Raw genomic sequence first — 27,421 nt, 5'->3', positions numbered from 1 at the left:
AAGAGGTGAACGGCATTTTCGGCCATATAGCGCTTCAAAAGGTGCGACTTTAATACTCGCGTGATAACTATTGTTGTAAGAGAACTCGGCGAGAGGTAAGTGCTTGTCCCAAGCTTTTCCGAAATCAACCACGCAAGCTCGTAACATGTCCTCTAAGGTTTGAATTGTACGTTCGCTTTGTCCATCGGTTTGAGGATGATATGCGGTGCTCATGTCTAAACGCGTTCCCAATGCTTCTTGTAAAGTACGCCAAAATCTAGAAACGAAACGGCCATCTCGGTCGGAGATAATCGATAAAGGTACACCGTGTCAGGCTACGATCTCCTTAATGTAAAGTTGTGCAAGTTTCTCCATTTTGTCCGTTTCTTTCATGGCAAGGAAGTGTGCGGATTTGGTGAGACGGTCAACAATAACCCAAATGGTATCATAACCGCCCGTCGTTTTTGGTAGCTTGGTGATAAAATCCATCGTTATCCTTTCCCACTTCCATTGCGGGATCTCGGGTTGTTGAAGTAGTCCGGACGGTCTTTGGTGTTCGGCTTTGACTTTGGAACATGTCAAACACTTGGAAATATAAGTAGCTACGTCCCTTTTGATGTTCGGCCACCAATATAGTTGTTTAAGGTCGTGGTACATCTTATTGGCATCGGGGTGAATCGAGTATCGTGACTTATGGGCTTCATCTAAAATAAGGCTTGGTAGGTCCCCATAACTAGGCACCCAAATCCTTCCGGCGTAGTATCGGAGTCCGGTCTCCCTAATTTCGAATCGAGAGACGAGAATGTTCAAGAGCTCGTGTGAAAGGTTTTCATCCTTGAGAGCCTCATCTTGGGCTACCCGAATTTGGCTATTAAGGTTTGTGTGGATGGTGATGTTTAAGGCTCGGACACGAAGAGGCACCGCTCTTTCTTTTCGACTTAAGGCATCGGCTACTACATTTGCCTTCCCGGGATGGTAACGAAGCTCGCAATCGTAATCGTTCAAAGTTTCAATCCACCGTCGTTGTCTCATGTTTAGTTGCTTTTGATCGAAGATGTGTTGAAGGCTTTTGTGATCGGTGAAGATAGTACTCTTGGTTCCATAAAGATAGTGTCTCCACATTTTAAGTGCGAAGACAACGGCTCCAAGTTCAAGATCATGAGTCGTGTAATTCCGTTCATGAATTTTTAGTTGTCGAGAGGCATAAGCAATGACTTTCTTCCGTTGCATCAATACACATCCAAAACCATGTTTCGAGGCATCGCAATATACAACAAAATCATCATTGCCTTCGGGAAGTGACAAGATAGGAGCGGTGGTTAGCTTTGTCTTCAAGATTTGAAACGCGGATTCTTGCTCGGTCGCCCAAATGAATTTCTTTCCCTTGTGAGTTAAAGCAGTTAGAGGACGAGCAACCAAAGAAAAATCCTTGATGAATCTACGGTAGTATCCGGCGAGACCCAAGAATTGACGAATGTGAGTAGGAGTAGTAGGAGTCTCCCATTTGCTAATGGCTTCGATTTTCGTTGGATCGACTTTAATACCTTGGTCACTTACCACATGACCAAGAAATTGAACTTCCTTTAACCAAAATTCACACTTGGAGAATTTGGCATAGAGTTGTTCTTGTCTTAAAAGTTCAAGCACAAGTCAGAGGTGTTCCTCGTGTTCTTCTTCGCTTTTTGAATAGACTAAAATATCATCGATGAACACGATAACGAATTTGTCAAGATACGGTTTGCACACGCGGTTCATAAGATCCATGAACACCGCCGGTGCGTTAGTGAGACCAAATGGCATGACAAGGAATTCATAACTACCATAACGAGTCCGGAAAGCGGTTTTGGAGACATCTTCCCCCTTAACCCTTAATTGATGATAACCCGAGCGGAGATCGATTTTCGAATATACACAAGACCCTTGTAGTTGATCAAAGAGGTCATCGATGTGAGGAAGAGGATATCAGTTCTTAACCGTCAATTTATTTAGTTCACGATAATCAATGCACATTCGTAGGGATCCGTCTTTCTTTTTAACAAACAAAATCGGAGCGCCCCAAGGTGAATGGCTAGGTTGGATAAAACCACGATCAAGTAGTTCTTGGATTTGACTTTGCAATTCTTGCATTTCGGATGGAGCGAGTCTATATGGTGCACGTGCTACGGATGCGGCTCCCGGAATAAGATCGATTTGGAATTCTACCGGTCGATGAGGTGGAAGACCCGGCAATTCGTCGGGAAATACATCGGAAAAGTCACTAACAATTGGCACATCATTGATATGCTTATCATCGGACTCGACTTTCTTAACGTGGGCAAGGATCGCAAAACAACCCTTACGGAGTAGTTTTCTAACTTTAAGGCACGAAACGAGGTTGAGTCTGGTGCAACTCTTATCGCCATAAACAATCAAAGGTTCACCATTCTCGATAGCAATTCAGATTGCGTTAAGATCACAAAGGATGTGAGATTTCGTTTTGACTAACCAATTCATACCGATTATTACATCGAAGCTCCCTAGTTCCATGGGTATCAAGTCAATTTCAAACTCATTACCCAAAATGTTTAACGTACACCCCCGGTAATATGTGTCGGCACTCAATAGTTTTCCGTTGGCCACTTCAATGGTATAAGTGGTATCTAGTGGATGTGGTAGAGTATTAAAAGAATGAGTCAAAGTCTTGGATACAAAACTCTTATCGGCACCCGAATCGAATAAACAAGTAACATAAGTGTTGTTGAGAAGAAACGTACCCGTGACTAATTCATTATCATCTCGGGCTTCCTTGGTGTTGATGTTGAAAGCTCGGCCGTGCGTATTGGGGTTATCTTTCTTCTTTGGGCATGCATTTCTATAATGACCCGTTTGGCCACATTCGTAACAAGTGCCCGTCTTTGGTGCATTGGGCCACTTTCGAGCGACGGGAGTGGCACTTTTACAATCGTTGGCCTTATGACCAACTCCTTGGCACCGGTGGCAAATTAACTTACTACATTCGCCAAAGTGATGTTTGTTGCATTTGTTGCAAAGAGGTAGGTTCCCGGCATAACCCTTCTTGCCGTCGGAGGTGTAAGGCTTCTTAGCAAAGTTGTTGTTGTTTGATTGGGAGGGTTCCCACTTTCTTTTGTTGCCGCCCGATTTATCCTCGGCCTTAGGTGCCGGAACTACGATTTCGTCAACCGTTTCTATCAATTTGCGGGCCATGTTCAAAGCTTCTTGATGATTAGTGGGTTTGGATGACATTACTCCGTGTTTGATACTCTTTGGAAGGCCATCTATGTAAAGTTCAACCCTTAAAGCTTCGGGGTTCACAAGATTTGGGCACATCAAGGCTAGTTCGGAAAATCGTTGATTGTAAGCCTTGAGATCATTTCCGATCGCCTTTAAAGTTCTTAGCTCTTGTTCGAGCCTTCGGGTTTCTTCACGAGGGAAATATTCGACAATCATCTTTTCCCTCAAGTCGGCCCAAGAGAGGACGTGAGCTTCATCGGTACCCACCGATTGTACATAAGTATTTCACCATGTAAGAGCGACACCGGCGAAGGTGTGAGTGGAGTATTTGACCTTGTCTTGGTCTCGACAACTGCTTATGCTAAAGACGGCTTCCGTTTGCTCAAACCATCGGGTGAGCACGACCGGTCCCCCGGTTCCATCAAAAGTGTGAGGTTTGCACCCCATGAAAGCTTTATAGGAGCATCCCTCGTTTGAGTTTCCAGCTCCATTGTTGTTGTTGTTGTTGTTGTTGTGGTTGTTATTATTATTGTTGTTGGATGAGTGACCGGCCATGGCCGCATCTACGGTGGTGGCTATCATCCGTTCGAGAGCTTGTTCGGGAGTTTCATTGCGGCGTACACGACGAGGAGCCATTGTTCCTTCAAGACACAAGATTATCATTGATTAGTATTCTCAATAATACTAACTGATAAGGCTAAAAAGGAACATATATTTCATAGCAAAATCCCCCAAGAAAGATAAGATTTTAGTTGCAATTGTTCCATTTTCAAGTAATATTCGTTTATATTTAATAAGTGCGAAGACAAAAGGCGAAAACGAAGATTTGAAGACAAAAAGGTCCAAAAAGCTAAAAAGTACAAGATACAATCAAAAAGGTTCAAATTATTGATGAAGAACGTCTAAAAATGACAAGAGTACAAGTTAGAAAACGCAAAGTACACGATATAAAATTGTACGAAAGGACGTTCGAAAATCCGGAACCGGGACATGAGTCAACTCTCAACGCTCGACGCAACGGTGTAAAAATTACGAGTCAACTATGCACAAGAATAAAATATAATATTTAAATAATTCATAATAAGAATAATATTAAATAATAAAAAGTTGTTAATTGAGCATAGTTCAGGGGTCATAAATGAAAATTCAAATTTATAATTTGCCTATAAAAGGCTATGTAATTCGATCGATATAGAGATACCTTTTTTCGATCATATTTTCTATCTATATATCGATCCATCTATCTATTATCAATATCAATTATCAATATCTATATTCTATATCTCTATCATAATGTTAACTTAATAAGATATAACAATAATCTTAATTTTAATTTTAAATTATGATAATAATAAGATTTATGATAGAGATCGTTTGAGTGTGTAAGTCGAAATTCTGTCCGTGTAACGCTACGCTATTTTTAATCATTGTAAGTTATGTTCAACCTTTTTATATTAATGTCTCGTAGCTAAGTTATTATTATGCTTATTTAAAACGAAGTAATCATGATGTTGGGCTAATTACTAAAATTGAGTAATTGGGCTTTGTACCATAATTGGGGTTTGGACAAAAGAACGACACTTGTGGAAATTAGACTATGAGCTATTAATGGGCTTTATATTTGTTTAACTAAATGATAGTTTGTTAATGTTAATATAAAGATTTACAATTGGGCGTCCCTATAAATTACCATATACACTCAATCGGACACGATGGGCGGGGTATTTATATGTACGAATAATCGTTCATTTAACCGGACACGGGAATGGATTAATAGCCACTAGAATAATTAAAACAGGAGTGAAATTATGTACAAGGACACTTGGTATAATTGATAACAAAATATTAAAACCTTGGGTTACACTCAGTCGACATCCTGGTGTAATTATTAAACAAAGTATTAAAATCTTGTTACAGTTTAAGTCCCCAATTAGTTGGAATATTTAACTTCGGGTATAAGGATAATTTGACGAGGATACTCGCACTTTATATTTATGACTGATGGACTGTTATGGACAAAAACCAAACGGACATATTAAATAATTCAGGACAAAGGACAATTAACCCATGGGCATAAAACTAAAATCAACACGTCAAACATCATGATTACGGAAGTTTAAATAAGCATAATTCTTTTATTTCATATTTAATTTCCTTTATTTTATATTTAATTGCACTTCTAATTATCGCATTTTTTTAATTATCGCAAGTTTATTTTATCGCACTTTTATTATTCGCAATTTCATTATCGTTATTTACTTTATGCTTTAATTTAAGTCTTGTATTTATTTTTAATATTTTACATTTGGTTTTAACTGCGACTAGAGTTTTAAAATCGACAAACCGGTCATTAAACGGTAAAAACCCCCCTTTATAATAATAATACTACTTATATTATATATTTTTGTAAAAATATAGTTTTATAAAAATATAGTGTTAAACTTCACTGCGTCCCTGTGGAACGAACCGGACTTACTAAAAACTACACTACAGTACGATTAGGTACACTGCCTATAAGTGTTGTAGCAAGGTTTAGGTATTTCCCATCCGTAAAAATAATAAAACTTGTGTAAAATTTCATCGAATTTCGTATTAAAAATAAACACTATTTCGTACCCCTCGCGACACACATCAAGTTTTTGGCGCCGCTGCCGGGGACCGCTAAAACGCTATATTTTTAATTTATATTTGTGAAAATATAAGTTTGTAAAAAAAAAAAAAAAAAAAAAAAACTATTGTTTTTGGGTTGTTGTAAATTCTGTGACCCACCCATGTGGGATTGTCAAAAATTTGTAAAAAGTTAATATTGATGGACAAGAGACTAATGTCCAAGGGTGGACAAGTATTTTTTAAATTATTTATGATATAATCAACATTTACCAAAAACACTTGTCGAAAAGCCAAATACTTCGACCATATAATGTTTTATAAAATAAAGACCATAAATAATATTTCGTATACTATTAATCTATATTTGAGTAAAAATATATAATTTTTTAAAAAAAAAAACGTTTTAAAAAAAAAAAAAACATTTAAAAAAAAACGTATAAAAAAAAAAAAAAACGTAAAAAAAAATAACAAAAAACACGAGTTTGAATCTGCATCAGTTTTGAGCCTGCATAATTTTGAATCTGCATCAGTTTTGAACCTGCATCAGCTTTTGAACTTGCATTCAATTTTGAATCTGCACTCCCATTTTGAGCCTGCATATAAAAAAAAAAAATTATTAAAAAAAAAATATATTTTTTTAAGATTTTGTCTATAAAAAAATGTTTTTTTTAGTTTTATTACCTTTAGATTTTTAGACTATAGTCGCAACTTTTAGTATTAAGTTTAGTTTTGCCATAGTTATTTTCTTATTTTTATTTTTCGACGCCTTTTACCTATGTATCAATTACAATTCCAATTAGTAATCTCTATTTGTAGTTTTAATTTTAAGATAGTGATAGTTATAAGGTTGGATTAATCGCGTGTTTTTAAAGTCTTATAAGCCACTCTTCGCCTTTTTCGTTTTTCGACACTTTTCGACGCGCAATCTATTTCTTCCTTATTTCTCGTCATTCTAGTTATAGGACATAGAATTTTATCTACATCTAATCTAATATTTCTTAAACGGAAAGAGAAATTATTTAAGCGGTTAAGTTAATAGACGTTGACATTTTTCTGGTTCGTAGTAATAGTTGGATTTGTACGTGGACCGGGTTATTGGAGCCAAACAGTCCTCAATTATATTGAGACCAAACGAATCCTGCCCCTCTGCTGCATCTTTTGGCTATTCGAAACGTGGGCAAAATCAGAAAAATCTATTGATTGGATAACTTATTATAATTTTTCTTTCCTTTTTAAAACTAATAGGATATTCAGTGAATGCACCGAGCAAGACGTTCACCACCTTTTGTACGTTCACCACCTGTAACTAGATCAAGACATTTAACAAATATAACCGCCGTTGATTTTTCTTTAGAATCGTCATCCAGTCGACAAAGTACTTCAGTTCAAATTTCCGATAATCCATTTTTTGAACCCGACCTCACAATTGAGAATCCGGAAAATATTCAGGAACGGTTCGTAGATCCTGAACCACTAAACTTTCCTCCGGAACCACCAATCATTCAAACAGAGATTGTTGAGGAACGAACCATTAAATCAGAATCATCTAGTGATACCGATTCAACAAATTCAATTATGGAAAATCTGGAACCTCTAAGTATGGAAGACCGAATGAGAGCTACACGCACGGGCCAAGGTCATGCCATTATTAAACCAGAAGTTAATGCTCCAGATTATGAAATCAAAGGACAAATTCTACACATGGTGACTAATCAATGCCAATTCAGTGGTGCGCCGAATGAAGACCCAAACGAACATCTTCGTACGTTTAATAGAATTTGTACACTATTCAAAATCCGAGAAGTGGAAGACGAACAAATCTATCTCATGTTATTTCCCTGGACTTTAAAAGGAGAAGCCAAAGATTGGTTAGAATCGTTACCTGAAGGGGCGATTGACACATGGGATGTTTTAGTTGAAAAATTTCTTAAACAATTCTTTCCGGCATCCAAAGTCGTGAGACTTCAAGGAGAAATTGTTACGTTCGCGCAAAATCCAAATGAAACATTATATGAGGCATGGACAAGATTCGGAAGGATGTTGAGAGGATGTCCTCAACACGGATTAGATACTTTTCAAATAGTACAAATCTTCTATAAAGGCGTAGACATCGCCACACGAAAAGACATCGACATAACCGCTGGTGGATCCATTATGAAGAAAACTGCAACTGAAGCTTACAAAATTATTGATAACACAGCCTCCCACTCGCATGAGTGGCACCAAAAAAAAGATATCTTTCGATCATCTAAAGCGGCTAGAGCCGATTCTAGCCATGACTTTGATTCCGTTTCCGCAAAAATAGATGCTTTCGAAAGACGAATGGAAAAGATGAATAAAGATATTCACGCAATACGAATCAGTTGTGAGCAATGCGGTGGACCACACTTATTGAAAGATTGTCACATTGAACCAACGATGGAACAACGAGAGAATGTTTCCTATATGAACCAAAGGCCGGGAAATAATTATCAAAATAATTATCAACCGCCAAGGCTAAACTTAAATCGAAATTAAAACATTCTTTACAATCCAAAAGGACCCGAAAATAACTGGTATAACCAACAAGGTCCGAATAACCAACCGACTCAAAACAACACTTTCAATCAACAAAGACCTAGCTTGTATAAACCACCACAATAACCCGAAGAGAAAAAGCCAAATCTAGAAGAAATGATGGCAAAGCTGATTGAATCTCAAACACAATTCATTACATCTCAAACCCAAACGAACGAGAGGTTTGATCAGTCATTAAGAACTCAACAAGCTTCCATTTTGAATCTTGAAAAACACGTAGGTACTCTTGCTAGCATGATGAGTGAGAGGGAACAAGGAAAGCTACCGAGTAATACTGAAGTAAATCCTCGGAATGAGAATGTTAATATGGTTTCAACGAATTCTGAAAAACCAGCACCAGAAGATGGGAAGGTTTTAGATGAGAGTAACAATGAAGAAGTTACACCACCACCACCCGAGTATGTAAAGCCAGTGGTGGCACCATACAAACCACCCATCCCGTTTCCAAGAAAAGGAGTTGAGTATGAGCAAGTGATAGGTAATAAATATTGTGATACCTCTGGAAAGAAGAAGGAGAAAAAGAATAAGAAAGTGCAAGAAACAAAAGCCGTAAATATAAACCCGGTGAAGACAGTTCCACCAAAACCTCCACCTAGGGTAGGTGATCCGGGTGAATTTATTGTTCCTTGTCTACTTAGTGATTGTGTCATGTATGATGCACTAGCAGATTTAGGTGCAAGTGTAAGTGTTATGCCTCTTTCCTTATATAAGAGATTAGGTGTAGGTAAGTTAAGTCCAACGGATATGAGTGTTCGACTCTTTGATCAAACCATTAAGCACCCAGTTGGAATTGCTGACAACCTACCCGTTCAAGTAGGCAATTTAACCTTTCTAGTCGAATTTATTGTCATTGACATAGAAGAGGACCCAAACATTCCTCTAATTTTAGGTCGGCCATTCTTAGCGTCCACCAAGGCGTTATTTGATGTAGGAAATGGAAGAATGACACTTAAAAGTGGTGACAAATCGATCACCTTTATGATTCGAAAGTCTAAATCTCCACCAGCCAAAACCGTTGAACCAGTAAAAACAATTGGTAAGAACCATGTGGTTTTACCAACTCCAACGGTAATACTTAGCAATAATGAAACGCCTAAGTGTGGGGAAAATGAAGTAACACCTAATGATGACATGATAACAAAGAACTCCATTGTTGATACGAAATTAAATGATCCCGTTATTAATAGTTCAATGAAGAAACTTATTAAACGGATTCGCGATGCTAGAACCAAGGGGAACTTTAAGTTATGTAACCGGTTAGTATCCAATCTATCACCTAAAGAAAAGGAGAAACTAGTTGAAATTGTGGATATTACACAGGAATCCGACCAATGGCTTAAAGAAAAAGTCACGGATATGCAAGTTGATTATGGACCAAGAGAAATTAACGATGAAGTTAATCACAATTTTGACACCACGGCTACCTAAGTGTGGGGAGATTCAAATGTTCTAAAAAGAAAATGCTATCTAGAGTTAGTTGTTCTGTTCTCGTGTAGTTCCGAGAATGGAACCCGATTGGTCTTTTCCGCTAGCAGACACTAAAGAACTAGTTTTCTCCCTCCATTCTGAATTTTTGTTTTGTAGGTTTTTTTTATGAAATTAATATGCATTTTAATTTAAGTTTTTAAAAACAAAATTTACTTTAATTCATTAAGTTTAAAAAATGATTTCTAAAATTCGTCGTGAGTTAAAGACTAGGTCGTTGAGCCGAAATTGCTTTACCCGAGGGCGGGGCGACAAATTTTGTTATCATTTAATTTTATTGATCTAAAGTATGCAAAAAAAAAAAATATTATATTAATTTTTGAACGTAGGGGTTATATACCAAACTTCAAAAATATGTATATATGTTTGTATTTTATGTTATGTACACAACAGGGTAAAACAGCGCACTTTCAAAGACTGTCATTAAGTTCAACAAAAAGCTACTAATTTTGATGACAAGGCGCAAAATATCAAATGTGATGTAAAATAATATGCTTACAAACTGGGTATTTTTAATCACTTTTCTACACTAATCACCCTCATGAATTTATAATTATAGTCTGATTTCATGCAAATGAGGGCATTGCATGATCTCAAGTGTGGGGAAGGGTTATAAATTCTCTCGGGTTTACACTTAGTTTATTTGCCAAATTTTGTGAAAATTTGAAAAATTTTCAATTAAATGAACTCAAAATCATGTTTATACATATTTATGAACGATGAAAACTAGGTGATAATACCGAAATTATCGTTACCTCGAAAAGGACATAAATTGAGAAACACCCTAAAACGCTTGAATTCATTTAAAATGAAATAGAAGGAAATAAAAAGGCAAAGAAAGAAACTAAGTGTGGGAAGAATGTACCAAGTTATTCAATTTAAAACATATATCACATATTTTTGTACAAGATTATTGCAGGTACTTTTGCTTTGGACGATACTAATCAGTTTTACCCGGTTTACTGTAATACATTTGAAAGAAAGATGGATCTACACGATGAATCAATTCCATCATTTGAAGGAAGTAAAGTCTTCCGAAAAAGACACACGCTTCTTGATTTAGGTCAAGAAGTTGTCGTCCAGACCAGCTGTAGGTTGACGAAAAATCTAGAAAAGTCATCTCTAAAATCAGCAGGAAATCCACGGACCTCAGCATCAAACAGGGTCGCCAAGTGGTCAGATTTATCCTAACCATGAGAAGGATTTATCTCGTACAATGGGGGGGCACCGTGCAAATTAGCTTGATAAGACTAATGAATCAGATCCCCAGAAAAGGATAATCTCCTTAAAGATAAAAAATCAGCTTTTAAGACTGATATTACTCAATCCTTGAGATTGACCTTAAAGATTGAGAATTCAAACTCATGGAATTCGATGATATCTAAACTCGAGCTTGAACGAGAAAATATTTTGATCAAAAATTACAAACCGATTTGTTTTCTGAAAATCCATTTTCAATGCGTTCATTATCATTGAACGTAAAATCCTAGGAATTCACCGGGAATTCATTAGGTCACCTGAAACAAATCGGGTGTCAACCGTAAGAACGGTGGTTGCATAGCATGGTCGGAGACAGGACCTTGTGCCAGACCGAAAAATCATAGGATGATCTTTACTATTGCTCCTACCAAGGATAGTACTAGCATCCGACACGTAATTAGACCATGAACAAATGCATGTCATTAGACATTGCCTTAACAGTTTCTTGTTCATCGCTTTCCTTTACAACCGGACGGTAGTTTACCGAAAGGTAATATACGGAACAAGTAAACTGGATGTGTGCTATTCGATACCGGGATAGCAGTGGATTACACGAGCCTAAAAGTTTTAGCCAAAATATTGATCCACAAATATATTTTGCAACACCAATGATGGATCAAATCAGAAAACTTGTCTAGGGTAAAATCTAGCTTGAATTTTCAAAAGATCAAATGTTTTCATAAAGATCCAATTTCCTTAAAGGATCTAAATTTTTATAGTCATGTGGGACTGTAAACCGCCTTTCAAATGTGCACTTTACTTTGGAAACCGAAAGTAAATCGGCTATTTGATTGCCAGTGTCGTTGACTTAAACCCGAGGCAACTATAAAAGACACACCCACCTTTAACCACATCGTTACTACCATTGTTTATACCGCCGTATTGAAGTCACTGATGTACAAAGTGTGAAGAATAAAGAAGTGATTCAAGTGTTTTTCAAGACTATATTGCTTGAGGACAAGCAACGCTTAAGTGTGGGAATATTGATAAGGCTAAAAAGGAACATATATTTCATAGCAAAATCCCCCAAGAAAGATAAGATTTTAGTTGCAATTGTTCCATTTTCAAGTAATATTCGTTTATATTTAATAAGTGCGAAGACAAAAGGCGAAAACGAAGATTTGAAGACAAAAAGGTCCAAAAAGCTAAAAAGTACAAGATACAATCAAAAAGGTTCAAATTATTGATGAAGAACGTCTAAAAATGACAAGAGTACAAGTTAGAAAACGCAAAGTACACGATATAAAATTGTACGAAAGGACGTTCGAAAATCCGGAACCGGGACATGAGTCAACTCTCAACGCTCGACGCAACGGTGTAAAAATTACGAGTCAACTATGCACAAGAATAAAATATAATATTTAAATAATTCATAATAAGAATAATATTAAATAATAAAAAGTTGTTAATTGAGCATAGTTCAGGGGTCATAAATGAAAATTCAAATTTATAATTTGCCTATAAAAGGCTATGTAATTTGATCGATATAGAGATACCTTTTTTCGATCATATTTTCTATCTATATATCGATCCATCTATCTATTATCAATATCAATTATCAATATCTATATTCTATATCTCTATCATAATGTTAACTTAATAAGATATAACAATAATCTTAATTTTAATTTTAAATTATGATAATAATAAGATTTATGATAGAGATCGTTTGAGTGTGTAAGTCGAAATTCTGTCCGTGTAACGCTACGCTATTTTTAATCATTGTAAGTTATGTTCAACCTTTTTATATTAATGTCTCGTAGCTAAGTTATTATTATGCTTATTTAAAACGAAGTAATCATGATGTTGGGCTAATTACTAAAATTGGGTAATTGGGCTTTGTACCATAATTGGGGTTTGGACAAAAGAACGACACTTGTGGAAATTAGACTATGAGCTATTAATGGGCTTTATATTTGTTTAACTAAATGATAGTTTGTTAATGTTAATATAAAGATTTACAATTGGGCGTCCCTATAAATTACCATATACACTCAATCGGACACGATGGGCGGGGTATTTATATGTACGAATAATCGTTCATTTAACCGGACACGGGAATGGATTAATAGCCACTAGAATAATTAAAACAGGGGTGAAATTATGTACAAGGACACTTGGTATAATTGATAACAAAATATTAAAACCTTGGGTTACACTCAGTCGACATCCTGGTGTAATTATTAAACAAAGTATTAAAATCTTGTTACAGTTTAAGTCCCCAATTAGTTGGAATATTTAACTTCGGGTATAAGGATAATTTGACGAGGATACTCGCACTTTATATTTATGACTGATGGACTGTTATGGACAAAAACCAAACGGACATATTAAATAATTCAGGACAAAGGACAATTAACCCATGGGCATAAAACTAAAATCAACACGTCAAACATCATGATTACGGAAGTTTAAATAAGCATAATTCTTTTATTTCATATTTAATTTCCTTTATTTTATATTTAATTGCACTTCTAATTATCGCATTTTTTTAATTATCGCAAGTTTATTTTATCGCACTTTTATTATTCGCAATTTCATTATCGTTATTTACTTTATGCTTTAATTTAAGTCTTGTATTTATTTTTAATATTTTACATTTGGTTTTAATTGCGACTAGAGTTTTAAAATCGACAAACCGGTCATTAAACGGTAAAAACCCCCCTTTATAATAATAATACTACTTATATTATATATTTTTGTAAAAATATAGTTTTATAAAAATATAGTGTTAAACTTCACTGCGTCCCTGTGGAACGAACCGGACTTACTAAAAACTACACTACAGTACGATTAGGTACACTGCCTATAAGTGTTGTAGCAAGGTTTAGGTATTTCCCATCCGTAAAAATAATAAAACTTGTGTAAAATTTCGTCGAATTTCGTATTAAAAATAAACACTATTTCGTACCCCTCGCGACACACATCACTAACCCTGATATAGAATAAAGATAAAGAGAAGTTTTTCCTCGACTCGCCTTAAATTCTTTATGCCATAATGTCGGAACGTTCATATGAGTCACCGTAATATAATCCCGGCAATTATATTACCCTGATTCATATGTGCATTCGACATTATTCTATAAAGTCAAGGTGGCGTGTCAATCAAATTAAACAACGTGAGATTAAGATGAACTAAGAGTAGATATGAGTAGAAGCGTTCGAGTATAAATGCACAAGTAGTCAAGTAATTCCTACTTCAAGTCTATATGCCGGTTGTAGTCTAGACTCACCAATGTACCCTATGACTCGAGGTTGACACCAATGAACTCTAAATCCCTACAACCAACGCTCTGATACCATCTGTAGCGACCCGACCAAATCATGTTTGACGGCGCCGTCTACTTAGGTCCCGTTACGTGGTCATAAGTCTTTAAAACAACGTTTGACCTAAAGATATGTTGCATTCATTTCAAATGTAAAGATTGTTCAAAGTTTACAAGAATAGTTCCACCACAAGTTACGATACAAAGTTTTAAGTACAAATGAAACTTATGCGACACAATTTAAAAGTAGCCAAAAGACGCTCCATGTATGCATATATACTCGACATCCAATGCAAGTATCAAAAAAAATGAGCGGAAGCATGTATCATGTATCGTTCAAGGACCTGAGAAAAACATAGAAATCTGTCAACGAAAACGTTGGTGAAATCATAGGTTTAAGTAAGTAAGTACAAGTGAACCACAAGATTTGCAACTATGAGATAATAGTAATACATTCCAAAAGTTTGTTTCACGAGCACCCAATTATCAATGCTTAACATTCCATCCATAGAACCCCATCACAATAGTGTTAGAACATACACTGTTTCTCGAAAATACATTTCATTCGTAAACGGTAGCGAACCGTTTGAATGAGGGTTTGTCAAACCCATATGGCCATATAACATAAGTTCTCGCTTACACCCGGCAAGTGTAACTAATGATAATCGAATTGAGGATTTTTGTTCAAACTCGTATGTAGAATGTTTGTTTTCCTGTACTTGTGTTCACTTAGTAAAGAAATGTTTATGTTTTCTCATCCCAAATGTAAGTTCAAAAAGAGTAAAAGTGGGACTATGATCTCACCTTGAGTGCACGTACGAAAAGTACTTCACAATTTAACGTGTGCGAAGGATAGTGCTAGTCTTGACCTAAACAAATAGGTCGTATCAATAACGGTAAACACGATAGGTCAAAGATGTTCAATTAGTCCTATGGCTCGTTACGACTCGATTATGTAGCATGTGAAATCAAATTGTCAAGTTTCATGCAAGATACAAGTATATAAACAAGTTAGGAAGGTTGCATAATCACTTGGTTAAGTTTGACAAAAAGTCAAACTTTGGTCGGTCAAAGTCAACGAAAAAGTCAACACGTTCGGGTCGGGTCCCGAACTATTTTTCTGAGGTTTTTAATCATGTATGAGCATGTTAGAACAAGTTACATGTGAATCGGAGGTGCGTAGCATAGCAAACATTATTCGAAAATTGACAAAGTTGGACAGACCACTTTGGTGCGCCGCGCGGGTATATGGCGCGCCGCGCCATTACCTGTGCAGAGAATTCTTCCAGTTTTTAAGTTTTATGCACGAACCTAACTTCAAACAATCACCATTTATGATCCGCAAACAATCAAGACAAGTATCTTATACCGTTGGGAAGGTAATTTGACGAGGAAAACAACTAAACACATTTCATCAATCAATCTACCTAATACAACAACCAAAACCGCATCTAATGCTTAACATTAACCGCATACAAGTTCATAAATGTAATTCAATGATTCGGGCAACCAATTTACATGAATGATATGCCGTTTCGAAGGTAATCAAGCATACAATCCAACTAAACACATACCAATAATAATCCATGGCATTCAATGCATCAAAAGTCCATTTCAAGTTCATCAACCCTAACCCAAATTCACCAAAATCATAAATCAAGTTCATGAACTTTTCTAAAGCAACCTACACATCAAATTGAAGCTAGTGATACTAGGAACACAATTAGAACATGAACTTTTAACATCTAACAACATATGATCATCCAAAATTCAAGAACAACACACCAAAATTCAAGTTCATGCTAGTTACACTAAAACAACGAGATCGAGCATATAAATTACACACACGACATCACAATGAGCCATAGACACTAACTAACACCATTTCAAGTCAAAAACACGAATTTAGAGAAATCTAGAGTTTTAGAAATGTTACCCAAACGAGATGAAGTTGGTACCAAAATGAAGAGGATGAAGAGAGGATTACGAATATGTAATTTATTTTGTTGTAAGCCTCCTAGATCGGATTTAGATGATGATTGAATGAATTTGGTAATGGTATGTGTGTTCTTGCTAGAGAGAAAGAGAGAGAGAGATGGAGATGATAATGAATGGGTGAAAGGGGTTTGACCCTTTGACCTAGTCAAGGGTTTGATTCCTTGTCAAGTTTAGTCCCTCAACTTTCGTTCGGGTGCGTGAATTACCTAAACGAGATAATTTAAAACGCGTATCAACAGGAGATGTTATAAACATATAACGGACTTTATATTAGTATAACGGAAAAGTAAATGGAAAAAGGCGGGATGTTACATTCTTTATGATTTGTCCACTACTTTCTTCATAGTTTCGTATAATCTGCTTTTCGGTACTAAATTTTCTATTGAATGTTTCCAATATAATGATGCATAGGAAACACGAAGAGGTATATAATTTCGGACGAGAATATTTATGAAAATATCCTCAGAAATATCGAAGATATTGATGATGATATTTTTGGAATTTTTAAGTTCGATGGTTGATGAGGAAGATTTTCCGCAAGATTTTTACAGGAGTACGGAGCAAGATATTCGTTGAAGGTTTCATCGGATCCAGAATTACCTGGATTCTTTGAATATATGGTATGGTACTTGTATTTGTCCTTGGTCTCCTTCGTGGTTAGCTCAATCCGTTTTCCAGTTCCAACTTTTCTGAGCTTTTCCAACATACTATTCTTTATCATCAAACTTTCGATGATTAAGGTCGTTTACGGTTGTCTATGGTTTCGGTTGCTTCATTCAGCTTTTTCAACATTCAGAGTATTGATTTGTGACTGAGTGCTTTTCAGAAATTTCAGAATGAGAGATCACAATTCTAAGAGATAAATGTCATACATATAACTGTTGATGTAGATATGCTGTGAGTTTTCAAAGTACTGATTGCTGATTCCTGTAATTGTTATGGCAGTTCTCGTTACAAGATGCGGATGAGTACATGACGAGACTTCAATAGATAAATATAGTGATTTGTCGGAGGGATTTAAACTAAGGAGCAACGAGGTTACTGGTACGTCTGCCGGTAATATGATGGAATATAAAAGGTTCCCAGGTACAATAAAAGAGCACGCATATATATCAAGGTTATAATAAGGTTGTTTCGAACAAAAATCGAAGTTGATTTGCTGGAGCTGTGACAAAATTGACTAATTTGGAAAGAGATTGCAAAGTTATTTTCGATAATAATAACGCTAAAGGAATTAGCACAGCTACGCGTTAAACGTTTACTCAGTTTCCGAGAATTTTTCAGGTGCATACCATATGCATAAATCTTTCCTTCTGTAGATGAAGTGCGGTTGGTTCATCCTCTCGATTGAGGTGTTTTCAAGAACCATGAGAAGTTTGAACGCAGATTGTAATCGTCAAGATACAAATGAGGTTTAAAAATAAAATCAAGTGGCAAACTTGAAGAATTGTTTAGTTGTATATGTTATAATCAGTATTTTAATTCATTTTAATTGTCCAATATTATTCTTCCATAGTCGATAGTCTACAGTTAACAGTCCAATAATTTATATACAGTTTAATATATAATATTCGAATTAATTAATACGTATCGTGACCCGTGTACATGTCTCAGACTCGATCACAACTCAAACTATATATATTATTTGAGAATCAACCTCAACCCTGTATAGAAAACTCGATCATTACTGCATATAGAGTGTCTATGGTGATTCTAAATAATATATATAGATGCGTCGATATGATATGTCAAAACTTTGTATACGTGTCCCGATATTTAAAGTGCGTAAAATAAATAACAGAAATTAAATGACGATAAATAAAGTGCGTAAAGTAAATAACAGAAATTAAATGACGATAAATAAAGTGCGTAAAGTAAATAATAGAAATTAAATGACGATAAATAAAGTGCGTAAAGTAAATAACAGAAATTAAATGACGATAAATAAAATTGGGAGAATGTAAATTGCGATAATTAAATTGCGATAAATAAAATATAATCAGTTAGCTAGGAACAATTAGCTAGGAAAAGTTAGCGTGGATTCTTAACAAAATTTCTCATAGTCAATTTGTTTGTTTCTAACAAATTTTATTTTGTCAAATGTTTTCTTCATTATGCCACTTATTGGATTCTGATAAATCAAAATCCCAATATGAAATTGGATGAATATGGTTATTCTGTGGAGAACGGATTTGTGTATCGGTGGATGTAATTAGGATAGTAAATGACTGTTGAATCAGATTCGAAGAATGTACAATGTAACTTATTAATGTGAAATCTAAATATTCCTCGGGTATTACCTACCCGTTAAAATATTTTCACCATTAACAGTTTGTACGAAAAAAAATTTAATTACAATCTTTATGAAAATATACTTACAAATATATTTTCTTCAGATGAAATCATGGATTTAATGAGTCAATATGATATTAAACTCATTTGATTTACCGTTAGAACAAGAATATATAATCTCTAGAATATTAGGGATTACATAATCGTCATGTCGTACGAAGATAAATGATGTAAAACGTCATGTAGAATGATGATTATACTCGAAGTACAGAATGAGATGTTGAGACATGTGATGTTGAGACTTGGGTTGTTGGTGGTACTATTGGTGTCGGTGATGTTGCTGAAGCTGGTAAGTTTTGCACCATGTTTTCTAAATTGATTACTTGAGCGCGAAGCTCGTTGACTTCTTCTATTATTCCGGGATAATTGTCGGTCGGAAAGAACGGATGAATAAGGTTTAGAATTTTTGATAAAATATAATTGTGGCGATATACTCTAGAAATGAGTGTGAAAATGGTGTTTCGAATGGGTTTGCCGGTAAATGCTTCATGTTCGTCGCCAAGAGGTAAATTCGGCTGGTGGAAGGAATCGTCTTCTTCGCGCCTCCATTGATTGAGTCGATCACTAACTCATCATATGAATTGGGGATGGATGATTGGTTGATTCATTCTGGCGACGCTGCTTTCGGAGCTTAGGTGAACGTCCATGTCGGAATAGCTGTCGGAATAACTATTGGAATAGTTATCGGAATTCGAGGGACTCGAACTGGTTGAAGGATTCATCCCGTACGATCAGATGAAGGATTTTCGATAAGAAATAGATTATAGGATGTAGATTAGTACCCTGTAATACATAATTTACATATGCATATATAATACTAAAATCCCATAAGTTACGGAGGAATCTACGAAAGCTCTCAGGCAAAGGTAATAATAACAGATACGCTAAGATATGAATTTTGTCTATACACTAATCATGCAATCAATGCAATAAGATGTGTCTAGGCTAAGGATGATAAGCAAGTGATTCTCTAAGAATGATAAGCAGGTAATTTTCGACACAAAATGATAAGCAAAACTTTTGACATGCAGACACGGTCGAAGTCCAAACTCACTAATGCATCCTAAAGACTATCAGTTAGACACACTCATGCAAGACCCGGTTCGCTAAGACCACCGCTCTGATACCAACTGAAAGGACCCGTCCTAATCCATCCGGACGAAGTCCATATCGATTATAAACGATTCACAACAGTTGATTACATCGCGAGGTACTTGACCTCTATATGATACATTTTACAAACATTGCATTCGTTTTTGAAAAGACAATCTTTCATTACATCGAAAGTTGACGGCATGCATACTATCTCATAATGTATCTAACTATAATTGACCTAATAATAATCTTGATGAACTCAACGACTCGAATGCAACGTTTATTTTGAAATATGTCATGAATGACTCCAAGTAATATCTCTAAGATGAGCAAATGCACAGCGGAAGATTTATTTCGTACCTGAGAATAAACATGCTTTAAAGTGTCAACCAAAAGGTTAGTGAGTTCATTAGTTTATCATAAATAATCATTTCCATCATTTTAATAGACCACAAGATTTCATATTTCCATTTCTCATAAACATACGTCCCATGCATAGAGACAAAAATATCATTCATATGGATTGAACACCTGGTAACCGACATTCACAATATACATATAAGAATATCCCCATCATTCCGGGATCCTCCTTCGGACATGATATAAATTTCGAAGTACTAAAGCATTCGGTACTTTGGATGGGGCTTGTTGGGCCCGATAGATCTATCTTTAGAGTTCGCGTCAATTAGGGTGTCTGTTCCCTAATTCTTAGATTACCAGACTTAACAAAAAGGGGCATATTCGATTTTGATAATTCAACCATATAATGTAGTTTCAATTACTTGTGTCTATTTCGTAAAACAGTTATAAAATTTGCGCATGTATTCTCAGCCCAAAAATATAAAGGGTAAAAAAGGCAAATGAAACTCACCTAATGTATTTTGTAGTAAAAATACATAGAACGACATTGAACAAGTATAGGGTTGGCCTCGGATTCACGAACCTATATTATTTATATAACTATTAAAACATATAATAGAAATCACATAATTTTTCTTTATCAATTATATATTATTTATGTGTTTGTAGTTTATATAATTTATATTAAATTCCATTTTAAAACATATACTTTGTTTTTACATATTATTTCTTAGATTATATGTCATATATATTTACTTGTATATATTTAAAATAATTATTATTTATTCATTTAGTTATATATATATTAAAACATATAATTATAACTGAACAAATTTACTTATTATACCTTTAATTTATATGTTATGTATGTTCAATTTGTGTATATATTCATAATAGTTAATATTTATATAGTTATATTAATATATCTATATTTATATACATACTTGTTTAATGTTATATTTAAAAATCGATAATTTGTTATTTGTATATATTTATATAAATAATATTAATAGGTTTGATATATATAGTTATATGAAATTTTAATATAGTTATAGTATATGTAACAAATATACTTTATGTACAAAATATTTATTTGTTTTAAAAAAAAATGATAATTTTGATATTAATGATTTACAAATAATAATAATACAACTTTATTAATATTAATAATACTAATAATAATAAGAAGAATATTGTTAACAATGATACTTATGTTAATGATAATAATACTAGTATTTATAAAATGATACTAATACCAATATTAGTGAAAATAATAACTATTTGCATCATTTTCTTAATAATACTAATACTAATCATCGTTTCTAAGTTTACATAATAATAATGATAATACATATATTAGTTGTCCATAATATCATAATAATAATTATAATAACAATACTTTTAATTTTAACTATGATCATAATAATAATGATAACTAATGATATTTATGATAATTATAATACTAATAATACTTATAATACTAGTAATGATACTAATAATAATATTATAACTTATAAAATGATACAAGTATTAGTTTTTAATGAACAAATAATAAATTTTATGATTTTTTATAGAAATTATAATAATATTCATAATATTCATAATCATAATAATAACAATGATATTAATGCTAATAATAATACTAATACATAATAATAATTTCAATCAATAATAATAATAATAACAATAACAATAACAATCTATAATCTATAATAACGATGATAATAATAAAATAATAATAATAATAATAATAATAATAATAATAATAATAATAATAATAATAATAATAATAATAATAATAATAATAATAATAATAATAATGGAAATAAATATAAGAAGTTATACCCTTTGAATAGCTTTTATAAAAAGACTGCCCAAGACGAGGCTCGAACCTAAGACCACTTGCTACCCCGTCACCAACACCCAACCAATACACTGTAATGCATTTTCTGATTTATAACCCATTTAGGTTTATTTAACCCATTTCTGTTTTTCCCTCAATCCTCTTCTTCTCCCCAAGATAAAAATAGATCAGAGATCCAAATTAATCAACAAATAGTTACTTAATAAATTACAGTATTTGAAATTGATACAGAACCGATTATTTATTAACTAAATTGATTAAAACAACAGGAAATTAAAATAAAAAAAATTGTATCAGATGATGAAGAACACGACATGAACTCCAACCTCAAAATCGACTCTTTTGGGTGTTTTAGTTCACGATTTCAAAATGAACTAGGTCTTAAATCCTTCCTATAAACTTTCACAGTCATCAATTTAACTTGAAACTTAAAAATGAATTCGAATTTGGTGAAGATCAAAACGTTTGACTTTTATTTCAAAATCTTTGACCTTAAAATTCGTAGTTGATAAAAAGAATTGGAACACAAAATTTTGCAGAAAGATCATTTGAAATATTCCTAACAAAACCTCATTAATACTTTTTGAATTTAATTTCAAATTCGAGCATTTTAAAAAAATAGAACAGGAGCAGAGCAGTATCGGTTCTTCTCTTTATTTTTATTTTTTTAAATAAACAACTGCATAAATGAAAGTGATATTGATATGGGGAAGTTATATGATTCATTTAGCAAAAACGTGGATCGATTTATATGGAAACCTTGTGGATAATAATAATTATTCGACCAGAGTACAAAAAATAAAAGGACAGAAAACAAATAAAATAAAAATACAAGAAGAAAAGGATTTGTAACTGGTTTTGGTTTCTTATGCTGATTGAATCTGTATTGATAGCACTCTTAGAGACAAAAACAAAAAATAACACAGTACTACAAGAATGTGAACTGAATTGATCACTTCCTTGGATTTTATAAATATAATATATATAATTAATATTAATAGTTAGTAAATATAATTATAATAATAACAATACTTTTATTAATAATTATTAAACATAATTATGTTAATAACAATACTACTAATAATAATAATAATAAAATTAATGATAATAAAAATATTAATAATAATAATAACAAAATAATACTAATATTAATCATAATAACGAAAATTATAACTTTACTACTAGTTATAATAATAATGATATTAACAGTGATAACAATAATATTAAGAAATATAACAAGTCACATGTATCAACTTTTATATCTATATAAAATAATAACACTCATAATCATGATATTATTATTATTATTAATATCTATTTTAATGATAAAAGAAAAAATTACAATAATTATATATTTAACTTGTATTATATATTATCTATTACATAATATTATATATAATATGACAACCTTTATTAAATATTTATTATTTATGAATTATCTATATATTATAATATACATATAATAATAATTATTCATAGAAATCGTATATATGTATATATAGATTCATTTTAAATTTACACAATGGTTCGTGAATCGTCGGGAATAGTCAAGGTCAACTGTATACATGAACACAGTTCAAAGTTTTTGAGACTTCAGCATTACAGACTTTGCTTATCGTATCGAAATCAAATAAGATTCAAGTTTAAATTTAGTTGGAAATTCTCGGGTCATCACATTAATGACGATGATAGGTAACGGGTTCATTCTTGAATTTTTTTTTGATCAATTTAAGAACGATGATAAACATGATTATGCTTATGATTAAAATTATGATCATGATTATGTTATGATTAGATGATGATACATAATATATCAATGTTATGGTGAGTTATGATAATGATGTGAGAAGAGAGAATGAATGATAATGGTTGTTGATGTTCCAAAGTCTATTAGTTTTTAAGAAGAAGACTGTTATATGAGAATAAAAGAATTTAGGATAGAAATTAAAACAGAAAAAGCAAGGCAGTGCAGTGGTTAGGAGTGTTTGTGTTTAGCATGAGGTCAAGGGTTCAAATCCCTGCTGTGTCATTTTTTTTTAGAAAAAGAACCAAAATTTCCTGTTGGGCCGTGATTAGTACTTGGGCCGAGATAATATGTTGCCATGTTGGGCCGAATAGCTGTTGGGTTTAGATAATTTAGAAATTGGGTCGTACATAAATTAAATGATTAGGAGTTGCTGTTGGGCTAATGATTTGGTTTGGCCGTACTCCTGCTGTTGGGCCAAAAGAAACTGAGGAAGGACGTGTTATATAAAATAGATTAGATCCTAATTCAGAAAAACGTGACTATTCAGATGGTTAGGGGTGTTTACGTGTAACCGAGAGGTCATGGGTTCGAGTCTCGGCAGCAACACTATATTTTTGTTAACCATGGAAGTTACACATTTAAGGTAGTATTCTTAGTATTATTTTTATTATTTTTATTTTTATTATTATCTTATTATTATTATCATTACCCTATTTATTATTATTACTATTATCATTATTATTAAGTATTAAGTATATTTACAAAAATTATTATTTCCATTATCGTTATTATTAAACTTATCACTTTATTTAAAAACTATTATTATTATTATTATTATAAATATCATTATTTTTATTATCATTACCATTTTTATTAACAATTTTTTTATTATCATTATTATTATTTTTAACATTATTATTATTAATATCATTAACATGATTCTTATATATATAATTATTATCATTATTAGGATTATCATTAATAACATTATTATTATCATGGTTATTATTATTATAATTATATTATTATTAAGTATTATTACTATTATTATTATTATTATTATTATTATTATTATTATTATTATTATTATTATTATTATTATAAGATAACATAACTTTTTATTTATTATTATTATTAATATTATTGTACCAAATAACAATTAGTTACGTAAAACTATATTTAATACATATAACATACTAAAATAACAGATATATTACTAATATTAATATATAAACTTATTTGATTATTATTATTATATGTTTTAATATATATAAATGATATAGGTTCGTGAATCCAAGGCCAACCTTGCATTGTTCAGTTTCGTCGTATGAATATTTTTACTACAAAATATTATACTGTAAGTTTCATTTGCCTTTTTACCCTTTATATTTTTGGGCTGAGAATACATGCGCAATTTTTATAAATATTTTACGAAGTAGACACAAGTAATCGAAACTACATTATATGGTTAAATGATCGAAGCCGAATATGCCCCTTTTACTTGGTAACCTAAGAATTAGTAAACCAGTCTACTAATTGACGCGAATCCTAAAGATAGATCTATCGGGCCCAACAAGCCCCATTCTGGAATTTGGAATGCTTTAGTACTTCGAAATTATCATGTCCGATGGGCGTCCCGGAATGATGGGGATATTCTATATGCATCTTGTTAATGTCGGTTACCAGGTGTTCAATCCATATGAATGATATTTTTGTCTCAATGCATGGGACGTATATTTATGAGAACTGAAAATGAAAATCTTGTGGTCTATTAAAATGATGAAAATGATTATTTATGTTAAACTAATGAACTCACCAACCTTTTGGTTGACACTTGAAAGCATGTTTATTCTCAGGTATGAAAGAAATCTTCCGCTGTGCATTTGCTCACTTTAGAGATATTACTTGGAGTCATTCATGACATATTTCAAAAGACGTTGCATTCGAGTCGTCGAGTTCATCAAGATTATTATTAAGTCAATTATAGTGAGATATGTTATGAAATGGTGTGCATACCGTCAACTTAAGACGTGATGAAAGTTTGTCTTTTAAAAACGAATGCAATGTTTGTAAAATGTATCATATAGAGGTCAAGTACCTCGCGATGTAACCAACTATTGTGAATCGTTTGTAATTGATATGGACTTCGTCCGGATGAATTAGGACGGGTCGTTTTACTAAGCGGTGGCGATGACAAAACGCTGTTAAAGCAACCCGACAACACCAAATGGTTGTGGTTGCCATCATGAGTAAGCATTGATTTTTTTCTTCTTTAGACACGGTGGTGACGGTGACCGTAGATTGACAGTTGTGATGGCGGTGGTGGCCGGAGGTGTTGAGTTGTTAGTGTTGGCCGGAGGTGTGAGTTGTTGGTGGTGGCCGGAGGTGTTGAGTTGGTGGTGGTGGTGGGGTCGACGAAAGTGGTGTCCGGAGAGCGACGGACATTAACGGTAGATATGTTTTATTTATTTATTTATTTATTTTTTCCTTATAACAGATCACTGGATAATCGTCGATTTTGTCGCCGGATTTAAACTACTACGAAGCTTTCAGATCTGATTTCTCCACCCTAAGATCCGATTCCTAGAAACTCTAAACACCTTACTGTGTATGTGTACTTTCTAGTTTTGGACTTAGATACAAAGGTTTGTTATTATATCAAAAATCAAAGATCTTTTGTTAATTTTTTTGTAGATCTGAATTTTTTTTTTATAGATCTGACGTTTTAAGTGATGCACAACAGTGGCGATATGTGGTGGTTGTTGGTGGTGTTCGTCAGTGTTGCTTCGATTCGTTGGTTGGCATCTCTATTTTTTTCTCAGATCAGGTGGTGATTTCTATAGGTGATTGAGTTGGTGTCGCTGTTGTTTCGACTTTGATCCGCCAATTTTGGTATATGATCTTGTTTATCAAATTTGTTTCAAGAATATTTTTTTTTTCGCAATTTATAAAAATTAATAAGTTGTCAATTATGGGGTATGATCTTGTTTATCAGATTTGTTTCAAAGTTTTTTTTTTTTTTCAATTTATAGGGTCTAAAAAGACAAAAGTACCCTTGTTCGGTACTGTTATACTGTAGCAATTTTGATGATGTGGTGGGATATAATTGGTGGACATGGTCCATATTTAGTGTAAAAATATAAATATAAATAAATGGAGATACGGTCGTGGCATTAAAAAACCATGAATTGGTTATTGTTAGATGTAATGGAGATGTTGAAAGCCTTGGTATTTATGGGAATATACGTTCTTTTTTCCTTGGATCGTATGTGGATTCCTTAATTTTAATCAATCAAGTTGATTAACAGATGTATCCTGTTGATAACGATGGTCGTGTGGAAGATTAAATGTCGATTTGGGAATGCATGTTTCGTTTTCTGCATCTTCATATATAATCCATTTTCATATTGTTTACTATTGTGCATCACTATCTCCATTGTTGCAAATTCTATAATAACTGTGACTAGTTTTAGATGGACACAGGCGAGTTTATGATATAGTTCATACGAAGAATACACTTTAATTTGAGACTTGAAAACACTTTTGAGATCGAGTATTAGGGTGTGTTTGGATGAAACTAGCTTGTAGCTGGAGCTG

At 33.3% G+C, this 27,421-nt stretch overlaps 1 protein-coding gene across 1 annotated transcript in view; it reads left to right on the top strand.

Annotated features, from left to right (window-relative positions):
• Positions 1-27,129, top strand: part of LOC139858069 (F-box protein At3g07870-like) — a 93,995-nt gene extending 66,866 nt beyond the window's left edge. The window contains exon 2 of the mRNA XM_071846918.1: positions 26,977-27,129. Within this exon, the coding sequence (XP_071703019.1) occupies positions 26,977-27,129 (153 nt within the window). The remainder of the gene's footprint in view (positions 1-26,976) is intronic.
• Positions 27,130-27,421: the final 292 nt, after the last annotated feature.

Source organism: Rutidosis leptorrhynchoides, chromosome 7 (assembly GCF_046630445.1).
Source record: "Rutidosis leptorrhynchoides isolate AG116_Rl617_1_P2 chromosome 7, CSIRO_AGI_Rlap_v1, whole genome shotgun sequence".
In the NCBI taxonomy this organism is placed as follows: Eukaryota; Viridiplantae; Streptophyta; class Magnoliopsida; order Asterales; family Asteraceae; genus Rutidosis; species Rutidosis leptorrhynchoides.
This window is presented reverse-complemented; position numbering and strand designations above follow the sequence as displayed.